At 37.1% G+C, this 20,597-nt stretch overlaps 1 protein-coding gene across 1 annotated transcript; it reads right to left on the reverse strand.

Moving 5' to 3' along the window:
- Positions 1-1,271: 1,271 nt before the first annotated feature.
- Positions 1,272-18,111, reverse strand: LOC139119354 (long-chain fatty acid transport protein 6-like). The gene is made up of 9 exons (XM_070683133.1): positions 17,528-18,111; positions 14,739-14,947; positions 12,087-12,245; positions 11,695-11,819; positions 10,612-10,806; positions 10,051-10,141; positions 8,043-8,241; positions 6,278-6,375; positions 1,272-2,552 (listed from the first exon to the last, which is right to left on the reverse strand). The coding sequence occupies exons 1-9, from the start codon at positions 18,010-18,012 to the stop codon at positions 2,245-2,247; spliced, it is 1,869 nt and encodes a 622-aa protein (XP_070539234.1). The 5' UTR covers positions 18,013-18,111; the 3' UTR covers positions 1,272-2,244.
- Between the last annotated feature and the right edge of the window lie 2,486 nt (positions 18,112-20,597).

Genomic DNA, 20,597 nt, shown 5'->3' on the forward strand with positions numbered 1-20,597 from the left:
CAGAAATTCTGTCTGCAGAAGGGTGATAAAACGGTTACTTTACCCTGTATCAGTGGTGATAATGATCCTACTATCAGTACCCCATGGACACGCCGATTAGCCTGAAATTAGGGAGTGATTGTAAAATACACTGTATACAAATGATGTTGACCACAGCATTTGCCCTATCAGTACTCAGTATCTGCTAAAATTCATGTCTTTCAAATGTAGTCAGTGTTAGAGAACATCACACATTTTGTGTCGATTTCAATATTGCAGTGAATGAATACCAACGATACTATAGCCTGTATCGCAAGTGTCGTGTTCAGACTTTGTTCAGACGCGGGAATTGAGAAAATGACACTTTGAAAATGTTAGTGATTAAATTAAAAACATCGCCCGTCTTGAATGCAACACTTTCGAAATAAACAGCCATGTTTCTTTCCTAAAAACTGTGAATAAAACTCCAATTTCACTTGGTACGAGAGAAAAAGGTAGGAGTAAAGTACAGTCGGGGTAGCATTTTACATGTACATGTATTCTCATGTGTGTAACCATGAACGACACTTTTCTCATCCCGGTTGAAGGGAACTTGTCCTGATAAATATACATCTCTTCCAAACTTTTCTGGCTCCCTCCACGCTTATCTTAAAACGCTTGCTTGTTTCCTTGTAAGCTCCTCATGGTACCTCGCTAGGTGCCCGATTGCCACCACAATCTCTTATATTTTGAACAATCAAGCTTGCTACGTCCCCACTGAAGGATTTGCCCCTATGATATTCGCGACCGTTGTTACTGATGTTCATTGTCGGAGTGCAGACTTACAGCGTGTCAACTACAGTGCAGTGTTGTGATCGATTTGAATTGGGCAGGCGAGACATTTTAGTAGAACGTTATCTCAATCCTAACAGTGGGGTGCCCTAGTGAACCTTACATTTATTGCACTGATCACCACTTTGTTTCGTTTATACAAACAGAATTTCTGCTTGTACCAGACAGGCTTAATCAACACTAAAGTGGCCACGGGTGTAAGTTTTCAAAGTTGTTTTGACAACATCATGGAGGTGAAAGAGTTAAAAATGTATTTAAATCCAATCAAAATTCGACTCTGTATTGATGACACCTACACGTATCACCCCTTGGTCATTCTTGCTGATTGACAGCTGACAATGAACTGTGCAGAACAGACAAAGGTGGAAACATCCATCTCTGCACTGGGCACACATTTATAACAAGAGTTGCAAGTACAAAACTTCATGTCAATTATAAATACCTTTTTAATTTAATTTATTAGACCTGATAAATTCAAAAAAGTGTTTTTGAAATCGCTGGTTAAACTTTTGCTAATTTTGAATTTTAAAATGCTAAGCACAATAATCGGCTGAAAATACTGTGCTCCTTAATTTGACAATCTTTCTTGATCTTTAAACACTGTCTATTTTTGCATTATTTCATGTCATACCGAATTCATTTGTTTCAAGGCAATATTTAATGCTTGTTTCTATCCTATCATGGTAAAGAACACTAACAGGGACCAGGTATTCAGAGTCATTAAGTTATTGGAGAAATTTACACATTTTGCAAAAACAAACATGAAATCATAATCTTGCTACAAAAAATGCAAGGAGCAACATTTGTTCATTTCTAGACTTACTTCTATATTCTGTTAGTGTTCTAAGTTTGAACCCGACTACCTTGAATGCTGGGAAAGTTCCAGTGAGGGGATCCTATATGTATTCCCAATATCTTTTTAACATGGGATGACTTTGGCAATGGTAGTCAAGGGGGTGATTACCGTATACTGCACCAGATATTTTACACCCTGATGAGAATTCAGCACTTGGTCTTTAAAGAGTTGACTCCATATTGCGTGATAATTTCCCTGAAAATTGACAGAAGAAGTTGAAAATGCCACTAAAAATGTGAAAAAGTAGAAAAAAGGTCAATGTTATTAGGACTAAAAATTCATTTCTTGTGCAAAAAAATTCCATTCGGTGAAATAGCGTACCATAGCTAACAAATTTCTTTCTGATGTTAGGTAATGCATTGAAAACTGTTAGCACTTTGTCATGATATGGTATGAAACTTCTTTCATCATACTTTATATGTCTTCATCAATTGCATTTTAAAAATGGCCAGACATTGCTAAAGAAACAGCTAACCCACACCCTGGCTGGCCTTTGACATACTATATGTACACAATAAAACTGAACCATTGCTTGTTACATGATGGTGCAAAAATTCTGCAACCATGCTGTAACAGTCTTACAACTTTGCTTTGCCTGCTACAATATGCAAATATGAGGAGTTGTCCAGTGGCTTGTATGTGCTGCTGGCCATGTCCATGTAATATAATGTCTCTGGAACCTCATTGGGGTTGAATCCCTGTTTGACCAGGTCCGCCTTTTTGTACTTGTACGTTCCGGTCGTTTCCAGGGTTTTCATCATTCGTAGGAATCTTGGACAAGCGTACGTTGGTAGTGAAGAGGTCACATGATCGTAAAAAGATTTAGGGTCAAAGTTCTCTCCATCTGCCAGAACCATGGCAGCCATGCCGGCCCGACCATCTTGACCTGTGCATACAAGAATTTTGAACAAATTATGCCGACTGTCAAACGAGAAAGCAACAGAAAGTGATGATACATTCCTGGATGCTTTTTCCGATTCTTTGATGAATATTTTTTGCATGTTTAATTTCATCAAAGACACCATCAATAACATAAACAAACAGCCCTTTGGTTGCTACCGGAAAATTCAGATAATTAAGTCTTATCATTCTACTGCCGGTACAACCACGCTCTACTTATAAGGGATGTTGTCTCTAAGGTTAAATGATCTACTGTTTGAACTTTGTCCCAAAAGCATTTACCACAAATTAGGTAAAGTACATTTGTTTTGATAAGAGTACAGTGAGACGAATCGCAGTTAAGATATTTTCCCTCAGAGAAGTTCAATGACGTTTTGACTAATCCTTGGTGCTGGTATGAAGTACATGAAATTGTATTGAGGGCAGTAAATGTGATAGACTGTCGACAGTCCCCTGTGCCTTTTCTGTCTCTCATTGGTGTTGTCTCTCTCATATGCACATACACCAGTCAGGGGAATTGCAAGTGTAGCGCTGAGGGCGCAAGCTGGACATTCTGAAAGCATTGTTAATAACCTTATCATCATGTACCTTTTGAAAGTAAATTTTTATTATGTGACATTTTTGTAAAAGCTCTGTACGTACACTGTGTTGTCTAATCTTATGCCGACTAGACAACCATCCAGTGAATCAGCAAAACACATTTAACAAAACTAAGGACTTGAAATTAACTGTAGTCCCTGATTCCAGGACAAACAGAACTTTGCCTTGGACTAACAATATCTGGAAATGGTTGTCCCATTGGACTACCACATATTCTCATGGGCTGATGGAATGAAATCACAATGTTCAACTGAGTGGGGTGTGTCCACTCAAAGCTGGCTTGCAGACATTTTAATACAACAGACAGTGATTGTGTTTAAACCTATTGAAATTTTGAACAATACATGTAGTGATCAGTTAATCACCAGCTTTCATCTATTCATGGTATATCTTCTTTGGCCATTAAGGATGATAAAAAAGAGGACATGGAGTATGGTGAACCACAGTACCTCAACCTACATTTGTGTTTATTTGTTTTACAATGTTTGATCTGCTTAGGCCACTGTAATTAAAATCTTTGTTTTGCATCAACTCAAACTTTTTGTAAGTGGGTAAGCAGTTTAAAAACACATATAGAAAATTTTACACACGCTAAGTTTCATAATTGCTTGATTGCCTCTGTGTGTGATGAGTGCCCATTCAAGAATCATAGCAGAAACTTTTTTTACTGCAGCTGTGATTTACATGATAATGCAATATTCTGCAAGCATGGAGTTGTTTTTGATATTTTACAGTATTTCAAAACAAAGACTTGAAGGTAGAAAAGCTTACGTCCTTTTCAAATACACTGGGGTTTTTTCCTAAAAAAAACTCAAAAACTTACATACACAGGGATGCAAATTTTATAAAATGAAAATTGAGTATTTTGTTGTATGTTTTATAGAACATTTCGGCTTGAAAGTGCTGTCATGCATTGCCATAGCTGTGGAAACGCAGGCGGGGTAGCGTGCGTCTATGTGGGTCATCAAAAGGTCAACCCCGCATAGACGCATGATGTTAGAGAATGATATTTATTTGTTTGTCAGATTTCCAGAAATAGCAATGATCTAATGATATCTAATGATAATCTAAAATTAGCCATATAGCTGGGGTGAAAGCAGACTCTTTGCTCAGTGATTATTTCCTGACAAATACACTAATTACTCGCTGAGAGGTCACACCTGATACCAACCACCATAACTAAAATTGCTGTTTATAACCACTCAAATGTAAACCTACTGGTACATCTCTGCATCAAGCTAAGAATAATCTTTAGCCTGATGATGCGTAACAATCAAGATTTCATCACATTTATCTTAAAAGGGCCGGTAGCTGTAACATTTGAATCTGATAATCGGCTCATTTTTTTTGTTTTGTATGTAAATTACACATTCTTGTCCAACTCCCCAAAGCATTTTGAAAAGCCAACTTTGTAGCTTTGTCAACACAGCATCAACAGGGTAAAATGCAGAGTTATATATTGTTTACATTTTAATTCCAATCTGGTAGAGAATTCACTTGTCAACAATAACAATGGATTTTACACATGTACAGGCTGTGTCGACAAGCTGAATACTGTGTATCTCAACATGCTTCTTTGGGGAGTAGAACAAGAAACTGTAGTTGACATTACAAACAAAAATAGTAAAAAAGATCATTAAAAATTACAGCTACTAGCCCTTTAATTTTTACAGGGACAAAGTTTCCAATCCAATGAAAAAGCTGTCCATGTCATTTTGTCAAATTTATATTACTTAAAAATGTTCATATTGTTCAGCATCTTAACAAGCCATAACAATAATTGACAGAATAGACCTTTGACCCTAGCTTACAGACATAACAGATAATGGATGCAGCGACCTACTTTCTGGTGTGTAACAGATTTATGCTGAGCTAGTAATTGTATCGCTTAACTGTGAAACCTGATGGGCAGTACAGTGCAGTAATATTTGACATCCATTTAATAGCATTATTTGTAAACATTTGGCTTATTTTCAATCATATAGGTACTGAAAAATGCTATGTAAGCTTGTCTTGACTCTTAAAAAAACTGTCGAAAACTGGCGTCTTTTTCACATCAAACTATCTTTTGGTTCATGTTATCCTTTGGCAAATATGACCATTGCAGAAGTGTAGCTGTTGGGATGCAAAATTTCAAATCATGATTTTTATTGAGTGTTTTCAAATTTGTGAGCTTCGGATCAGGGCAGGCATAGGGATAGAAGAATTTCATGGATGGACATGATTTTATTTGTAAAACACATGATGTTATCACTAACTGCCCTTGTGAAGTGTCATCTGATAGAATCAATCACCATATACCATGCTCTGAACTGCCACTTGAAAATACTGACAAGATAAAGTCAAAAAACTTGCAGATTTTTTGTCATCCCTGGTTTCCTACAGAAATGACGCCACACCACAGCTTTTTCAGGGTGTTTTGAGCTTGGATGATCAAACTATTCTCGGTACCTAAAATACAATTTTACCACCTGTATCTGAATCACAAATTAAACATCTCAGACTGTATTTCCAATGTGGCAGATATCTACAGGTAAAATAAACTAGATTTCATAAGCCAAAGTATACAGGACGATCATACAAGATATCCTTAAAAATTGAATAGAGGCACAAGTTTAGCTAGTTTCAAGAATAAACAGAATGTTTTGCCATAAAACTCTTCACAATATCCACTAAATGTATTTATGAGATCACTGTCTCAAACTCTTTGTGGTGAGAAGTTGACTTTTTACCCACAATGCATTGCAATGTCATGTAGTTTGCCCCATGCACAAGATGAAAGCTATTTAAAGTGGCAAGAATTGACATGAAAAGAACAAAGCAGAACTCACAAGCAGTGGTATTTCTGACATATGCACCAATGTGACAACAATGAATTCATTGTTTGGAACTGTAGAGTAACTGTGATCCTACAGATGATTCACTATTTCCACAGTCCACATCACACCTTCAATTATTTTCAATCTTTTTCAGTATACACAGAAAAAAAGGAGAATCTTGTCTGAATTGTTGCGCTTAGATGGGAACGTACCTGGTCTGTTTTGGACTATGTCAGCCATTTTGTTCAGTGTTCTTATTCTCAAAGAAATTAAAATATCAAAAAGTTCATACCTGGGATGTTGACACCATAAACGTTTGCTTCTTTGATTGCTGAATGTGTTGAAATGATTTCTGAAACTTCAGTGGTTGCGACATTCTCTCCTTTCCATCTGTGTAAATTAAAAAGAAAGATTTTTAATTCAGTGACAGCTGACCAGATCACAGTCATGTATGAATCTATAAGACCATAAATAATCCATGATATGATATGATATGATATGGTATGATATATGGTATGATATGATATTGATATATAATGTATGAAATATCCTGCAATTTCTTGTTTTAAGTTTTCTTGCCAAATGACATAACATTATAAGTGCATTTCAATTTTTGTTTGTTTTATAGAGGAGTTCAGCAAAGTTCAAAAGGCATTGCTACCAGTGTACAGAAGTTCCTAGTACTACTGTTGTAAATTTACTGTGACCTTTGAACTGCCGATCATCACACAAACATGCTTGGCGTCAAAGTCCATGAAAAATGCAAACTCAGCTGAAAAGTGCAATAACTTTTGGTGTTATTACGTTCTGTTAATTTTAATCATAGAGGGCTAAGTATCACAGTTACTGCAGGTTGTATGTCATAAATCTTTAAGCCTGGGCAAAAATGGATGTTTCTGATAAAATGGACTCTGGAAACGGGGTCGGAAGGTTAGAAACTCTTCATCATGTTTGTGCTTGTCTCCAACTCAAGTATAAGTTAAAAATTTGTCAATGTTTTTCCTTACTTTTCCAAGAATTGGCATTTATGACATGTTTGAAATACCTTCAGGGTTGGCTGGTTTGAAAATGCTCATAGACAAGACAGCGTGAGACATGCTTATTTTATTTCTTGACCTTCATCTGGATAGCACCATGCCTGGAGGACTTATTGCAGAAATGGCAGAAATACTGGGAAATTATCCAACTCTATCCTAATAACAATTGTGTAAACAATTTATTTTGTAAATTCTGGGCGACATTATAAGCACTTAATTATGCTTTGAATTTAGAGCTACATGAAAAATTTAATGTATGATCACTCACAGTGATCAAAAACTGAAGAGTGTTTAAGAATTTAAATTTGATCTCTTATGCAGCTACCGTATGTGATTATTGGAATTCATATCCAAAAAATACAAGCACAAGGGATTAAATTTGTGTCTTTTTCCACTTATGTAGCTTATAAAAGGCTTACATTCAGTGACTACTTCATGCCGTAGGCGATTAAGTCATCTCAATCTGCATTGCAAGTTCGCATGTGTGCAATTATGATCAGTTTGTTTCATGGAAGGAGGTGCTGAAAAATGTGAAAGAAAATGTGTGCTACATGTGTACAGTGATTCTAAATGCTACATGTAGGATATCAGTAAACTGATCAAATTGTGTGACGTGCCCTCAACATTTGTATGTGATAACCATTAAAGCATGGAAAAACAGGAATTGAGACAGTCATCTTGGCTGACACAAGTACAAGTAACTGGCACCACAAGTTTTTTCCATTTTTAGGATGATTCGCCTAATAATTTTCCCAATCAACACAACTGCATGTTCTTCTAGCTGACTAAAACCATTGCTGAGATAATGAACAGCAAACACACACAACTTTTTCTAAATGTCTGCACATACTGGTGTTGAACTTATCCTCGTAAATGATAAACATTTCTTTAAAATTTGATCTTTTTCCCACCACGACATAAAAATATGACCAGATGACGTACATGTACAAGGTGAACTTACCAGTACAATAACATCAGTGTCCAAACATGGTCTGAGAAAGCAAAGAAATCCACTTTTACCTGAATGTGTCTCCAATCCTGTCTACGAAATACATGTAGTAGTTTTTGTCTAAGACCATAAGATCTCCCATGTTGACGAACTGGTCACCATCTTTGAAAGCATTGCGAACAATCTTCTTCTCTGTCAGCTTTTTGTTCCCGCTATAACCATCAAAGTGGGCCCTTTCATTAATCGGGACAATAAGTAGCCCAATTTCACCTAAAATGATAAGAGATATCTGTTACATCACAGACCGTAATGGTAGTACATTTTTGCTATGGCATATAGCAATTCTTAGCAGTGGCTAAAGGCAAAAAACATATCAAATCTTATTCATATGAATTTAACATCAAGTGAACCTGGCTCATGTGATTTATATTGCATGTACCAAGATATGAACCAGATCAGTATGGCAGGTGAGCTTCCCGTATGCTATGGTGCATGTTTGTAATACACTCCCTCTAGAATTCTATTAGTGCAAGATCGAGGTATAATGATATTCAAATATGCAGATTACACTAATGAGCATTGTTTCGGTATTAAAATTCTATGCTTATGACCCTTAATCAATGTGGAATATTCATGTACCTCGGATCTTGCATTGTATACTAGAATTGTCTAAGTCACTAACACTGAGCAGCTCCAGGAGACAACTGAAAACACATCCTTCCTAGAAAGCCTGCAACAACTAAGCTTTCATTTGTACAGCGCCATTGAACACTGCTGCATTGTGGGTACAGGCGTGTTAAAAACGTTTTGATTGATTGAATTCTTCTCATTAATTTGCATTTCTGACCCAATGCAGACATGAACGAAGAAAAATACGCACTAAAAGTACCAAAAATATGCAGCAAATTTACAGCTGCCTGGGTATTTGCTGTTCACTATATTTTTAATGCATATTTTCACTGACCTTGTCAAATCCACAAATGAACAATTAATTGTCATGTCACTGTTCACTGTCTTTCAGTAACATTACATGTAAGTATGCCCTCTGTTTGTAGTGTAGGAGCTTTTTATGGTTCAGAGTGATGAATTTTGGTGTACAATCTGAATTAATCAAATGTCATTGTACTAGAAATTACACATTATGATAAAAATCTGTTCACTGTCTCCAAGTACATGTATAATCTTGTTTCATCTTGATCAAAACTGATAAAAAGTTTCATCAAAGTCTATGCAGTACATGCAAATCATGATTGTAAGACAGTGAATTATGCAAATCAGTACTTATCATAGAGTGCCCATTATGAAAATATCCCATTTCTTATTCATGAATTATTCAAATTTGCATTAAATCATGCAAGCAACAATCATCAAAAGATGCTGCAATTTTTGACAGAAGCTATAGTGTTTCAAAAGATGGAGGAGTTGCCAATTTACATAATAGTGGACGATTTGCATATTTTTGTAGTGAAGCAGAGGGGTTGGCCAACCCCTAAAAATCTTCTCGTGGAGAACTCTGAGCTATGTATGGATTTGGACTATGAGCAGACTTTTGCTCATACTTGTGATGTTGCAACAAATGACTGTCAGCAGACACATGCATGTAGAAATATGTACATGCAAAACAATAAATACCATGAGGCAAAACTGAACTACACTGTGGGCCTATGATAAGATGAAATGAAATTAAACATTATTTTAACCCTTTGAGTGCCACAAGTCAATTTTTGTCACTTTTATTAAATGTACCCCAATCATTTTTTTCAAGGTTTTTTGCAAAAATCTTGATTAAAAACTATAACCAATGTAATGTAATGTGATGTTCATCTGGTCTAAAATTATCAAAAAATTAAAGAAAAATCTACAAAAATTGGCAAAAGTTGCACTAAAATTTTGGTGAAGAAAATTACAGCACTCAAAGGGTTAAGGGGTACCCTGTATTTATACACCATGAAAAGCACCCTCAGACAAGCTCTAATTTCTGCCATAAGGAGGCTGTAGCCCATTATTCTACACTTGCTCTACTGGTATGAAATCAGTTCAAGCATTTGAACAGTCTAGAACTAATAAGAATAACCTTACCCCTTTTAACTGGTATGCATCTTCCACTCTTGTTACGAATCGGCTCAGCTGTTTCAAAGTCATATTTGATCAGTTCAAACCCAAACACTCGCTATTGTGACAAAATAAAGAGAATCATTGTTACAATACTGCATCATTGTATCAGAGAAGATGTAAACATAAAATAATATATCCCGTTTTTGAAAAGTGTCAATGTCGGTAACAATAGCAATCACCAAGAAAATATACACTACTACATGTACTTCTACCAAGTAGACCTTAGGTTAACAGGATGCTCCCTTGAGTCAGGAAAGATAGATAGCCTACCAGACCTCACAGTTACTCACGACTGCAGCCAGTTTTTTAGTTGATGTCAGTTGTGTCAAGCTACACGTATTCAGCATAGTTTTGATGAGTCTATTGTGAGTGAGATATCCATTGGTAGGTTCCAATAAGATTTGTTGGCAGGCAAGAAAATATAAAACAGTACAAAAACATAAAAAGTTGAAAGCCATAAAATGATGACCTTACGAAAAAGGAATTTTATTGGACATAAACATTTACAGACTGATATGCAATTACCTTTAAAAAAGGTGAATATTTGCCAACTGCTCCAACTGTGTTGTCATTGTTGATTGCAATGAATGGCCCTTCTGTAGCACCATAGAATTCGGTGATTTGAGCAATGCCATAACGGTTCTTAAATTTGGACCAGATGTCAGGCCGGAGTCCATTCCCAATTGCTATTCGCACTGAGTGACTCTTGTCCTCTGGACTCTATATTTAGATAAAAGTATGCGTAAGAGTCACCTGAGATTTTGATATATCAACAGTTTTCATTTGAAATCACACCATCTTATTGATTAACCCTTTCACCAGAATGGTTTGGCCCAAATCCATTGTTATCAATGTCAACTGTGGACCTGGTCACAGTAAGTTTGGGATAAAGAGGTTTAAGCCTGGGTTTATATCCTCAACTAGAACATTCAGGCCCTGAACCTAGAATAACAAGTCATTTTAATGATATTAACCCCGCAAGATCAGCTGTTTTGGGAGTTGTTGATCCCTCTTTGGATGCAGCACTTCATGTTTGTGATTGATGCAATCATGGAAAAGGCGATAAACTATGGGATCTGAGTGAGCGTTGCGTATCAAAACTAATAGCAGGAGGGGTCTATATTGAATTGTATCACAAAGTAAATTGGCGAGCATATGTGATTCACAGTACATTGTCCTTGCACCAAGTTTGGATGAAAACGGCCAAGGCATGGCTGAATAATGACTGGGAACAGAAAGCCAGGCACATAGACGGATGAATTTCCATCCATCTAATAGTCCTTCTGGACTTTATCCACTGAGACTGATTGACTAAAACTGAACAGCTCTGTAATTGATTGCAATGTGGAAAAGGTACAATCGCAACACTTGAGATATGTAAAAGAAACCTGATCATTACATCAAGTTTATGTCTACTTATTTTTCAGGGATACTGGTTTGTGTTGAATGTAGTTTAAATTATTTCACACATGGCTCAGTGCTATGTGTAGAATGGGAGCAAGAATATCTACGCATTTCTGTTCTCAAAATGTACGGGAATTCCAATCCATGCATGTTGAACTTCTTCAAGTGTATGAAGGCGAGGAAAAATTTCCATTAAAATCTCACCTCTGGTAAAGTCAACAAGTAGCGACAAACTTCACCAATATATAACATTATTGTGGCATTGTGACGTTTGCAGTCATCCCAATAGTTGTGAACTGAGAACTTCTTTGCAAGAATGACTGTCATCCCTTGATCAACGAAAAAACAGAAAAAATCTTAATGTTTAGGTCAGTCCTCATCATGAGACTGAACTGGTAGCCTGACAATAAAATCAGTGTGATTTGAAAAGATGAATGCTTATCAAAGGAAGTCACTGTTCCTGTGTCAAATGTTACAGCTTAATTTATGAAAAGAATGTTGATATGCAACCAGGAAAATGCATTGTTGGTGATAATCAATGCATCATATACGCATATGCCGAATAGGATAATTGGAGAAAGAGCGGATATACATACCAACTTCTATGGCTAGGCACATACCAATGACAAACCCAGAACTGTGGAAGAGCGGAAGAGAGATGTACATGCGGTCTTCGGGTGTGACACCTTGATGTGTCAAAATATAACATGACATCATATGGCGAAAATGAGAAATTTTGGATGCCTTTGGATGACCTACAAATATACCAATTATTATGAATTAGGCCACGAAAATTAAAAAGTTTCTTTCTCATCGAAGACATATTGCAAAAATGACGCCGCGACACATTTTTTCCCTCTCAATCCTCAACAAAAAACATGAAAACAAAATAGGAATGAACTCAGTGATAAATGCACAGCAGTGTCGCTTTAGTATTTTTGTATAGCAACAGTTCTGTGGTTTGACTTTTAGTACAGCAATGCACAGTTTTGACAGTTTAATATAACATGTGCACAGTTCTGAATGGAACTTCAGTGTCAGTTATTTTGTTTATAGCACTGTTTTATACAGCACTGTGTTATGCACTATCATCGTGTACTTTTTGCTGGGGATCAAAATATGCTGAGTCACCATACCGGTAAGTCAGCATGATGGGACACATATTGTACACACTTCAACAAATTTGGTCACCAATTGCCGATTTTTCCTTATAAAGGTACATGTAGAATGCACTTTGGGAACAGATTGTGGAGTTCATTTTAAAGCTCTTGGTGTACGGAAACTTTTCACCATCTTAGTTTTTCGAAAATAGAATATTTTATATTTTGCAATAGAGTTAACACAGGCATGGCAGCCAATTCGAATTTCAAATATCAGTAAATCTTGGGTAATTTGTTTCTCTAGTACCAAAATTTGCATGGTGACCCCTGATTTTTATTCTTGATTTTGAAAAAGAACGGTTGACAGATGAAAGTTTGAGCAAAGGTTTAACCCTTTTCCTGCCAAGTCCATATTTCACCATCAGGTCAAGATGAATACAATTAATGAAACACAACATATTCCATATGGTGTATTTTAACATAATACTGTACATTTGAAAGCTGTTGAAAACATATTATACTGTAAACTTGATTTGTTTGGACTAAAGATGCTATAACAGACCAAGCCAAGTGGGTGAAAATACGTCATGTTTTGGCTCAATACCGCTTTTTACTGACTTCGCTGATGAGGAAGTGATACTGTTTGCACTTTCGAGGTGCAATTTACATGTAAATGGTCTCAAGGAAGACACAATATCTCTGCCAATACTTTTGAGTCACTAATGATGTTATAGTTTGAGAAAACTTGACCATGGACACTCCTCTTTTACCATACAAAGATGTGTGAATAGGCTGGGTTGGACTGTCTCTCACAAGTTGGGGAATTTCTGTATTTCTGTCTCTGCCGTGTGTGAGATGGAAATTCCCCCTTGTGTGTGAGGCATTCCATCTCTGCCAATTGCTGTGTGGGATTATTTCTCTTGCTCTTTCAATACATGAGAAAATTACACTTTTTCGTATTTTTTGTAGAAAACACCATCATCATTGTAAATTTCTTTGATTTACATTATTCCCCTCCAAAAAATATTGTGCACATTTACCCACATCAAATAGTGTACGAAACATGCTAATACCGGGAAAAGATTTCTCCTCATTGCTGTAACAGCATAACACTTTCACGATAATTAGTCAGGCTGACACTTGACATTGTGCTTTGGTATCTTAATATACTTTTAACTGACAGGGGAGCATACAAACCTGTTCATTTTGAAGTGTTGTCTGACCACGCCATATTTCTGGTTTTACAGTACGTGACTGCCAATTGGTCACATAATGCGTGCAACTCAAGCATGGAGTCAGTAAATGACCATTGAATGAGCTTTCGTCTAACGTCTCTCGTACAATAATACAGAGTGTTAGAACAAACTCAGATCCCAAACACAGCGTACACGTGAGAAAATGGCAATGACAGAGTCGTAGGACAACCTGAAGCATGTTGACGGTATCAAATCTGAGAAGATATTAAACATCTGAAGAAAATGCTCTAAAAATTTACATATTGGTTTCACTGGTGTTTTCTCTGATTCAGTTTCATCATAATGAGTATTGAGCATTTAATGAGTATTGTTTAGGGTTGCCAGTCCTAGACTGCCTGTGGATATGCAAACCTCATGGTAGCTCATCAACACTATATTTGGGAAAACTGTAGTTGATTCATGACACAAAGATATCAATAAATTGCCAACAGCTAAAATCAATGGAGCTTTAATGCACTTGCTTAAGCAAATATGCACTGTTTCATAGTTTTGTTAAAGCCTATTTGATAATTTGTTCTAATAAAACCACTCATTGAGCACGGGTACATGCGAGTATTTCAAATTCAAAATAGTGGAACACATGTTTTAGCACAATTGCCTGAAATACTGTTACATGTGTCAAAACAATGTTTTTTTCAAGGGTAGCACCTAGGTAAATTTAACTGGGCTCCTTGGTCATATTACGAGGGTTCCCTTTGGTATATTGACTCAATCATATTAACGGGACATGTGTATACAAAGGTACCATTGTTTCTATACCAGGTACCTACATGTATGTACCAAAACCTTGGCAAAAATCTGCAAGTATTAAATAAATAAATAAATAAATAAATAAATAAATAAATGTAAAACATTTTTCAGTATTTCATTATTAGCATATTCTGAATCCTACCTGTAGTGCCCGATGTAAAAATGAAGGTAGAAATTGAATTCTCATCATGTACACCTCTGGCTTCCTTTGGGATTGGATCATCCGGAGATTGCATGATTTCATCCCGCACATCCCTGAAGAACCCTTGACTATCACCATGGAAACTCCATATGTCAACATTTCTCTCTCTTATCTGTGTGGATACATCTTGCGCAGCTTGTTGTAGTTCACTACCTGTTGAGGGGAAAACGCAGTAATTATGACTATTGATAATCAACATTAACATGGTACACTTTCTTAGAATGTGTGGCAATGCCATTAATCCTAAATATGCCAGATGGTATTAATTGCCCATCTTCAAAGTCTTAGAGGCCAAAGAGCTGCAACTTTGTGAAATTTGTCCAACCTCAAGGTATCTTAAATTTCCTCAGATATTCATTACAATCTACAAATTGAACAATCTAGTCTCTAAGGCATAATGCCTCAACAAAGTTTGCTTGTGGCAGAATAGGCAAGTAATTGAACAGATTTTAGTTCATTTTAAATTTTCCCGCTATTTTCAAAATCTTGCCATGTTATGTTAAAAACAGAATTTTTTGTCGAATTGGAGTGAATCCCTTTCCCGTCCTTTTAGTGGGTTGCACCATGTTGTATTTGTAAAGATTCAAATGTGTACATGCACCATTTACGGTTTTTATCATGTACTTGTATGGAGGCGGCCATATTTGGATGCGGCACCCGTTTATTATTTGTCTTACTGAAACCTCCCTATGCAGTCCAACTCTATCAGTGGATAATTATACTTGATTAAAAATCTCTGAGTAACAACATTTCTATGAATTTATTTTAATCTAAATATAAAATCATGAAAGTAATGCCAAAAGTTACAGCTCATGTGCCTTTAAGAGGTGGTATTGAGCCATCAATTTCTCCATATTTTCACCTACATGTATGTGGCTTGGATTGTGAAGTGGTTTTGGGCAGCCAAAATCATACTTTTGGTGTAGATTTTTCAGGGCTTTCAAATATTCTAGTTTCTCCTTATGCAACATGGAACATGTTATGCCTCACTGATTTTAACAACCTTGACCTGATGGTGACATATGAATTTGGTACGTTTAAGGGTTAGAGGTATACTGTCACCTATTTCACTTTTGCCACAGTTACCATGGAAAGACAAAATCTAACCGATCACAGATTTTAAGCGGGTGGCCACTTTTTAAAACAGCACCCTCACATGGGCATTTTCAATACCAAGGAACACCCCTTTGACCATATAGGCATATTTAGATACCTGTGACTGTATATCTTTTAGGAGGCTGACTCAGTATGATTTCATGCAGGCTTATTGTTTCCTAAAAATCCTGAAACTATCTTTCCGTCACTTTACTGAATGTCTGATTATGGAAATGACTGTCATGGACAAAGATGATCATATTATAGAAATAATGTAAACCAGCAAAAGACATGAGGAAGGAGCCATTTTGGTTCCACTACCTACATGTACACTGAACTTCAAAATTTTTCTGAGGTGTGTATACAAAAAAATGATGAAGTGTACGTATAATGCCTTGAATATAGAAAAGTTAATGTTATATGACACCTACATGTATGTTTCAGATATCACACATGGAAAATTGGACAGAGAAATTCAGTCATGCATACCCCATCAACTCAAACCCAAAAACAACTGAATTTTCAGTGTAGGTTACTATGGTGAACTTAACAAAATGAAGTACTTTAGGAAACTGGCACTCTGTGCACATCAGGCTTCTAAAATGTGCAATATGAAGTTAAGCCTAATTTGTAGTTATGAAGTCAAGTTGTATGATAACGAGGGGTCATCAACTCTGGAAGCCATGTGGGTGTGGTCTTCTTATTATCTTAACCAAACTCCAATCAAAAAACACGAGTGGTTCCAACAAGATTTTGGTGGATTTTGGTATTCAACGCTGTGCTGAATTCAGTCATGATTTGGGTTGAAGATGGTGGATTAACATTCATTACGTGACAAATACTGTCACTCTCGAAGCTGTGCAGTTGGTTCAGGAAAACAATTTTTTTTCTCAACTTTGTCTTTGTAACCATAACGCTTGATTAAATTTGTGTCTTAGCCAGTACAAAAAGATCCATTCCATTCCTGTGAATACTAGAACACTTCATTTTCTGTATGTTTTTAAGTGTCCAGTTTCCTTTCTGCACTGGGATGCTTGAAAAATCAATGAACTACAGGTCACTGTGTTGTTGTAGTAATTTATAATCTTGTTTGGTCCCATTGCAAATTTGTACAGCATAATGTAGCAGTGATTTTTCGAGTAAAATTGCAGATTGGAAAGGAAGGCAACTTTCACGAAATATCAAAATGATTTATCATCGATATTCATATTCTATTAATATTACAATACTTTTTCTCAGGCAAGCATCATCTGCGCAGTATATGTCAAAAATAAGATACATGTAAGCAAGCTACATCACCGATTTGATACGCCCATATCTTCCGAGTCCCTACCAATGTAATGTTACATCGCTTTTACGTCACACCACATGAGTGAGTCTCAATCTTGAGTATTGAATGGCATCGTGTGGCAAATTACAATGTAGCTATTAACAGATGGTAGTTCAAGCGGCTAGGTTGTGGCTGACAGAGTGTAAAGGGCATAGCTAGACCATTTCGCATAGGTAAACAAACTTACGAACTACATGTACAAGCGCAACACAACATGTCGTCGAGTTATGACAATTTTACAAACAAGCTTTAAAGATGCTTTTTATATGCTGCAGGTACTTCCATAGTAAGCAATATAATGCACCTACCCTGACCTACAACCATTAGCTTTGCTCCGCACACGTCAAGACAGTGTGTTATAGATTCGCCACGCAGGTTGTAGTTGATGAAGGCGCAACTTATACCCAACTTGGCAAAACCAAAATACATCCACATAAACGCTGGTTCGTTGTGCATTAACATGGCGATGCTGTCCCCTGAATTGAGTCCTTGTTGGCGGACGAAGTTTGCAAATCTATTGGACATGCGATCGATATCCCCGTAGGTATAGATAGTATTCTCGTATATAATGAATGCTTTGTAAGGGTGCCTGGCGACTTTATCCATAAATATGTCGACGACGAAACGCTTCTGCTCTACATTTTTGCGGACTGTTGACAAGACGCCAATGCCAAATTTCAAGATATTGAAGTCATGGCCCCAGTATGGATACACGTAGTTGAGAATTCCAGCTGTGGCAACCGTACCGGCGGCGATTTTGAGACCCTTGCTTACGTCTGGCGAGGCCATATTTACAACATGTGCCGGGTTAAGTTGAATCAATGCTCAAATGGACTGAGCTGAGCGACCTGCGACCTTGCGTATCTTTGCCGGATGATCATGTGTCAAAGGTCATCTGATGAAAATCACGTGTCTCACCCACCTCCGAGCTCAAACATTCCACTTATGCTACTTATGGAGTTCGCGCGCACCCGGAGACTGTCATGTGGGAAAATTTTGACAGGTCCCGTACATGCACTTCCGCATTGCGACGAAGGCCCTCTGTTGCGGAGCAGGTCGGAAAATTTGCATAGTTCATTGCGCATGCGAAGTAGACATTACCCATATAATCTACAAAACTTTTAGCTTTTGACAACTCGCGGTCATGTTACGCTTCATATAAAGTCGCAGGTCGCTCAGTTTTGAACTATAATAATAATAATATAAGGTTATTCACAAAATACCGGGATTTATGTCCGAGTACATCGTGCGTAAAAGGGTCCCGCGATGCGTAGCGTCGAGGACAATCACAGTCCCTTGGTGGGCTATTCAGCTCTGGGACTATTCGCCCCATAGACGAGTGTACAGATGTACACTCGTCTATGGGGCGAATAGTCCCAGAGCTGAATAGCCCACCAAGGGACTGTGAGGACAATACCGTAGCGTACGATGTACGAGGACATAAATCCCGGTATTTTGTGAATAACCTTATTATTACACACCTTTTTGGTCCAACTTTACTTGAAAAAAGTCGAAATTTAGGCGTTTTTGGATACCTCTGCTGCACTGAGCGATCGCGAGCAGACTTGGAACGCATTCAGCGCGTCCGCTAAAGCGCACAGAAATAAATTTCAACCCGCTGCGCAGTGCGCGTTGTAGAAATTTTACGTCAGCAGCATAAAGGTATACTGTCACCTGTTCCAATTTTCCACAGTTATCAGGGAAAGAGAAAATCAACCAATCACAGATTTTAAGCGGGTGGCCGCTTTTTAAAAACAGCACCCTCACATGGGCATTTTGAATACATGAACATCTAAAGTTATTGTACTCTGCGACAAAGTTATTGGACTCCGCGTCCTCTGATACCGAAACTTACTGTACGACGAAACTCCATAGGTTACAGACGTAGGTGTATAATAATAATATTTTATTGCTTGCTCGTAAATGTAGGATTTACATTACATTTGTGGCAATAAAAAGGTGTACCAAAATAAGTATTTCTTTGTTTATATAAAGTAAAAATATAATCTGCAAGTTGTTCATTAAAAGATAACTCTTGTTTTGTTGGTAGAGATTTAAGCTAATTTTCAGTTGTATCGTTTGGAAATTGATTTTACTGAAAAAGTTCGTTCTTTGGACTTTGTATTTCTGACAGACTAATAAAAAGTGTTTCATCTTCAATACTGTTGGTGTTACACTGATTGCAGTATTTTTCAGTAATTAGGTTTTTTGGAACAGTGTGTCTCCCTTTTTCAATTGCTAGATCATGATTGCTAATGCGAACTTTGGTGAGTAATTTTCTTTTCTCACCTTGTGACTGTGTTAAGGGCGACATTTTTTATTTTTGTGTTTCTCATCTCCCGACCGACCGTAAATTTCAGCTCCGACATGAAAACAAAAAAAAAACTTTTTCATTTGCGCCGCCTCTGCGGCGATCATCCTAGCAACAGTACCACCATCATCAAATTGTGAGATTGCAGCGACTCAGACTGAAAGGACAGAGAGCACAGAACACTGAACTGAACTGAGACAAGAAATTGAAATGAATGAACGGACAGAACATTGAACTGAAACAAATACCGAGAAAGACATTAATCATAATATGCTTGATTTCCTCATCGACAACATATTTGTAGAATTTGGAGGACACATTTTCCAACAGTGTATAGGAATTCCTATGGGCACTAACTGTGCTCCCTTGCTTGCAGACTTATTTCTGTTCTCATATGAGGCAGAATTTATCCAGAACTTAATTAAACAGAAAAAGGTCTCTGTAGCTCGAACTTTCAATCTAACATATAGATACATAGACGATGTTATTTCTATGAATAACTCTGAATTCAGTTGATATCTCGCTATGATTTATCCTCCAGAATTGGAGATTAAAGAAACTACAGAAACGGCCTCTTCTGCTTCATATCTGGACATTTTACTTGAATTTGACTCTAATGGTCACCTTTCTACTAGGCTATATGACAAGAGAGATGATTTCAACTTTAGTATCATCAATTTTCCACACCTCATAAGTAATATTCCACTCTCACCAGCTTATGGGGTATACATTTCCCAGCTTATTCGATATGCTAGAGCATGCAGTTCATATGGTGATTTTGTAGAGAGACATGACCATCTCTCTTACAAACTATTAAATCAAGGTTACACCAGAGCAAGACTTGTCTCTACATTCAAACGCTTTTTTGGCAGGTATCGCAAGCTGGTAGATAAATACAATATCTCTCTTCGACAAATGATCACTGATGGCATCGGTGACATTGGGTCTTAGTTAGTGACCACTACCTATCTGACTTATAGATTGATATATGGCGGGTGCCACATGTGGGGCAGGATGCGCTTACTATTTTCGAAACACCTGACATCACTTCTTGGTCTTCTGG

Source organism: Ptychodera flava, chromosome 19, assembly GCF_041260155.1.
Source record: "Ptychodera flava strain L36383 chromosome 19, AS_Pfla_20210202, whole genome shotgun sequence".
Lineage (NCBI taxonomy): Eukaryota > Metazoa > Hemichordata > Enteropneusta > Ptychoderidae > Ptychodera > Ptychodera flava.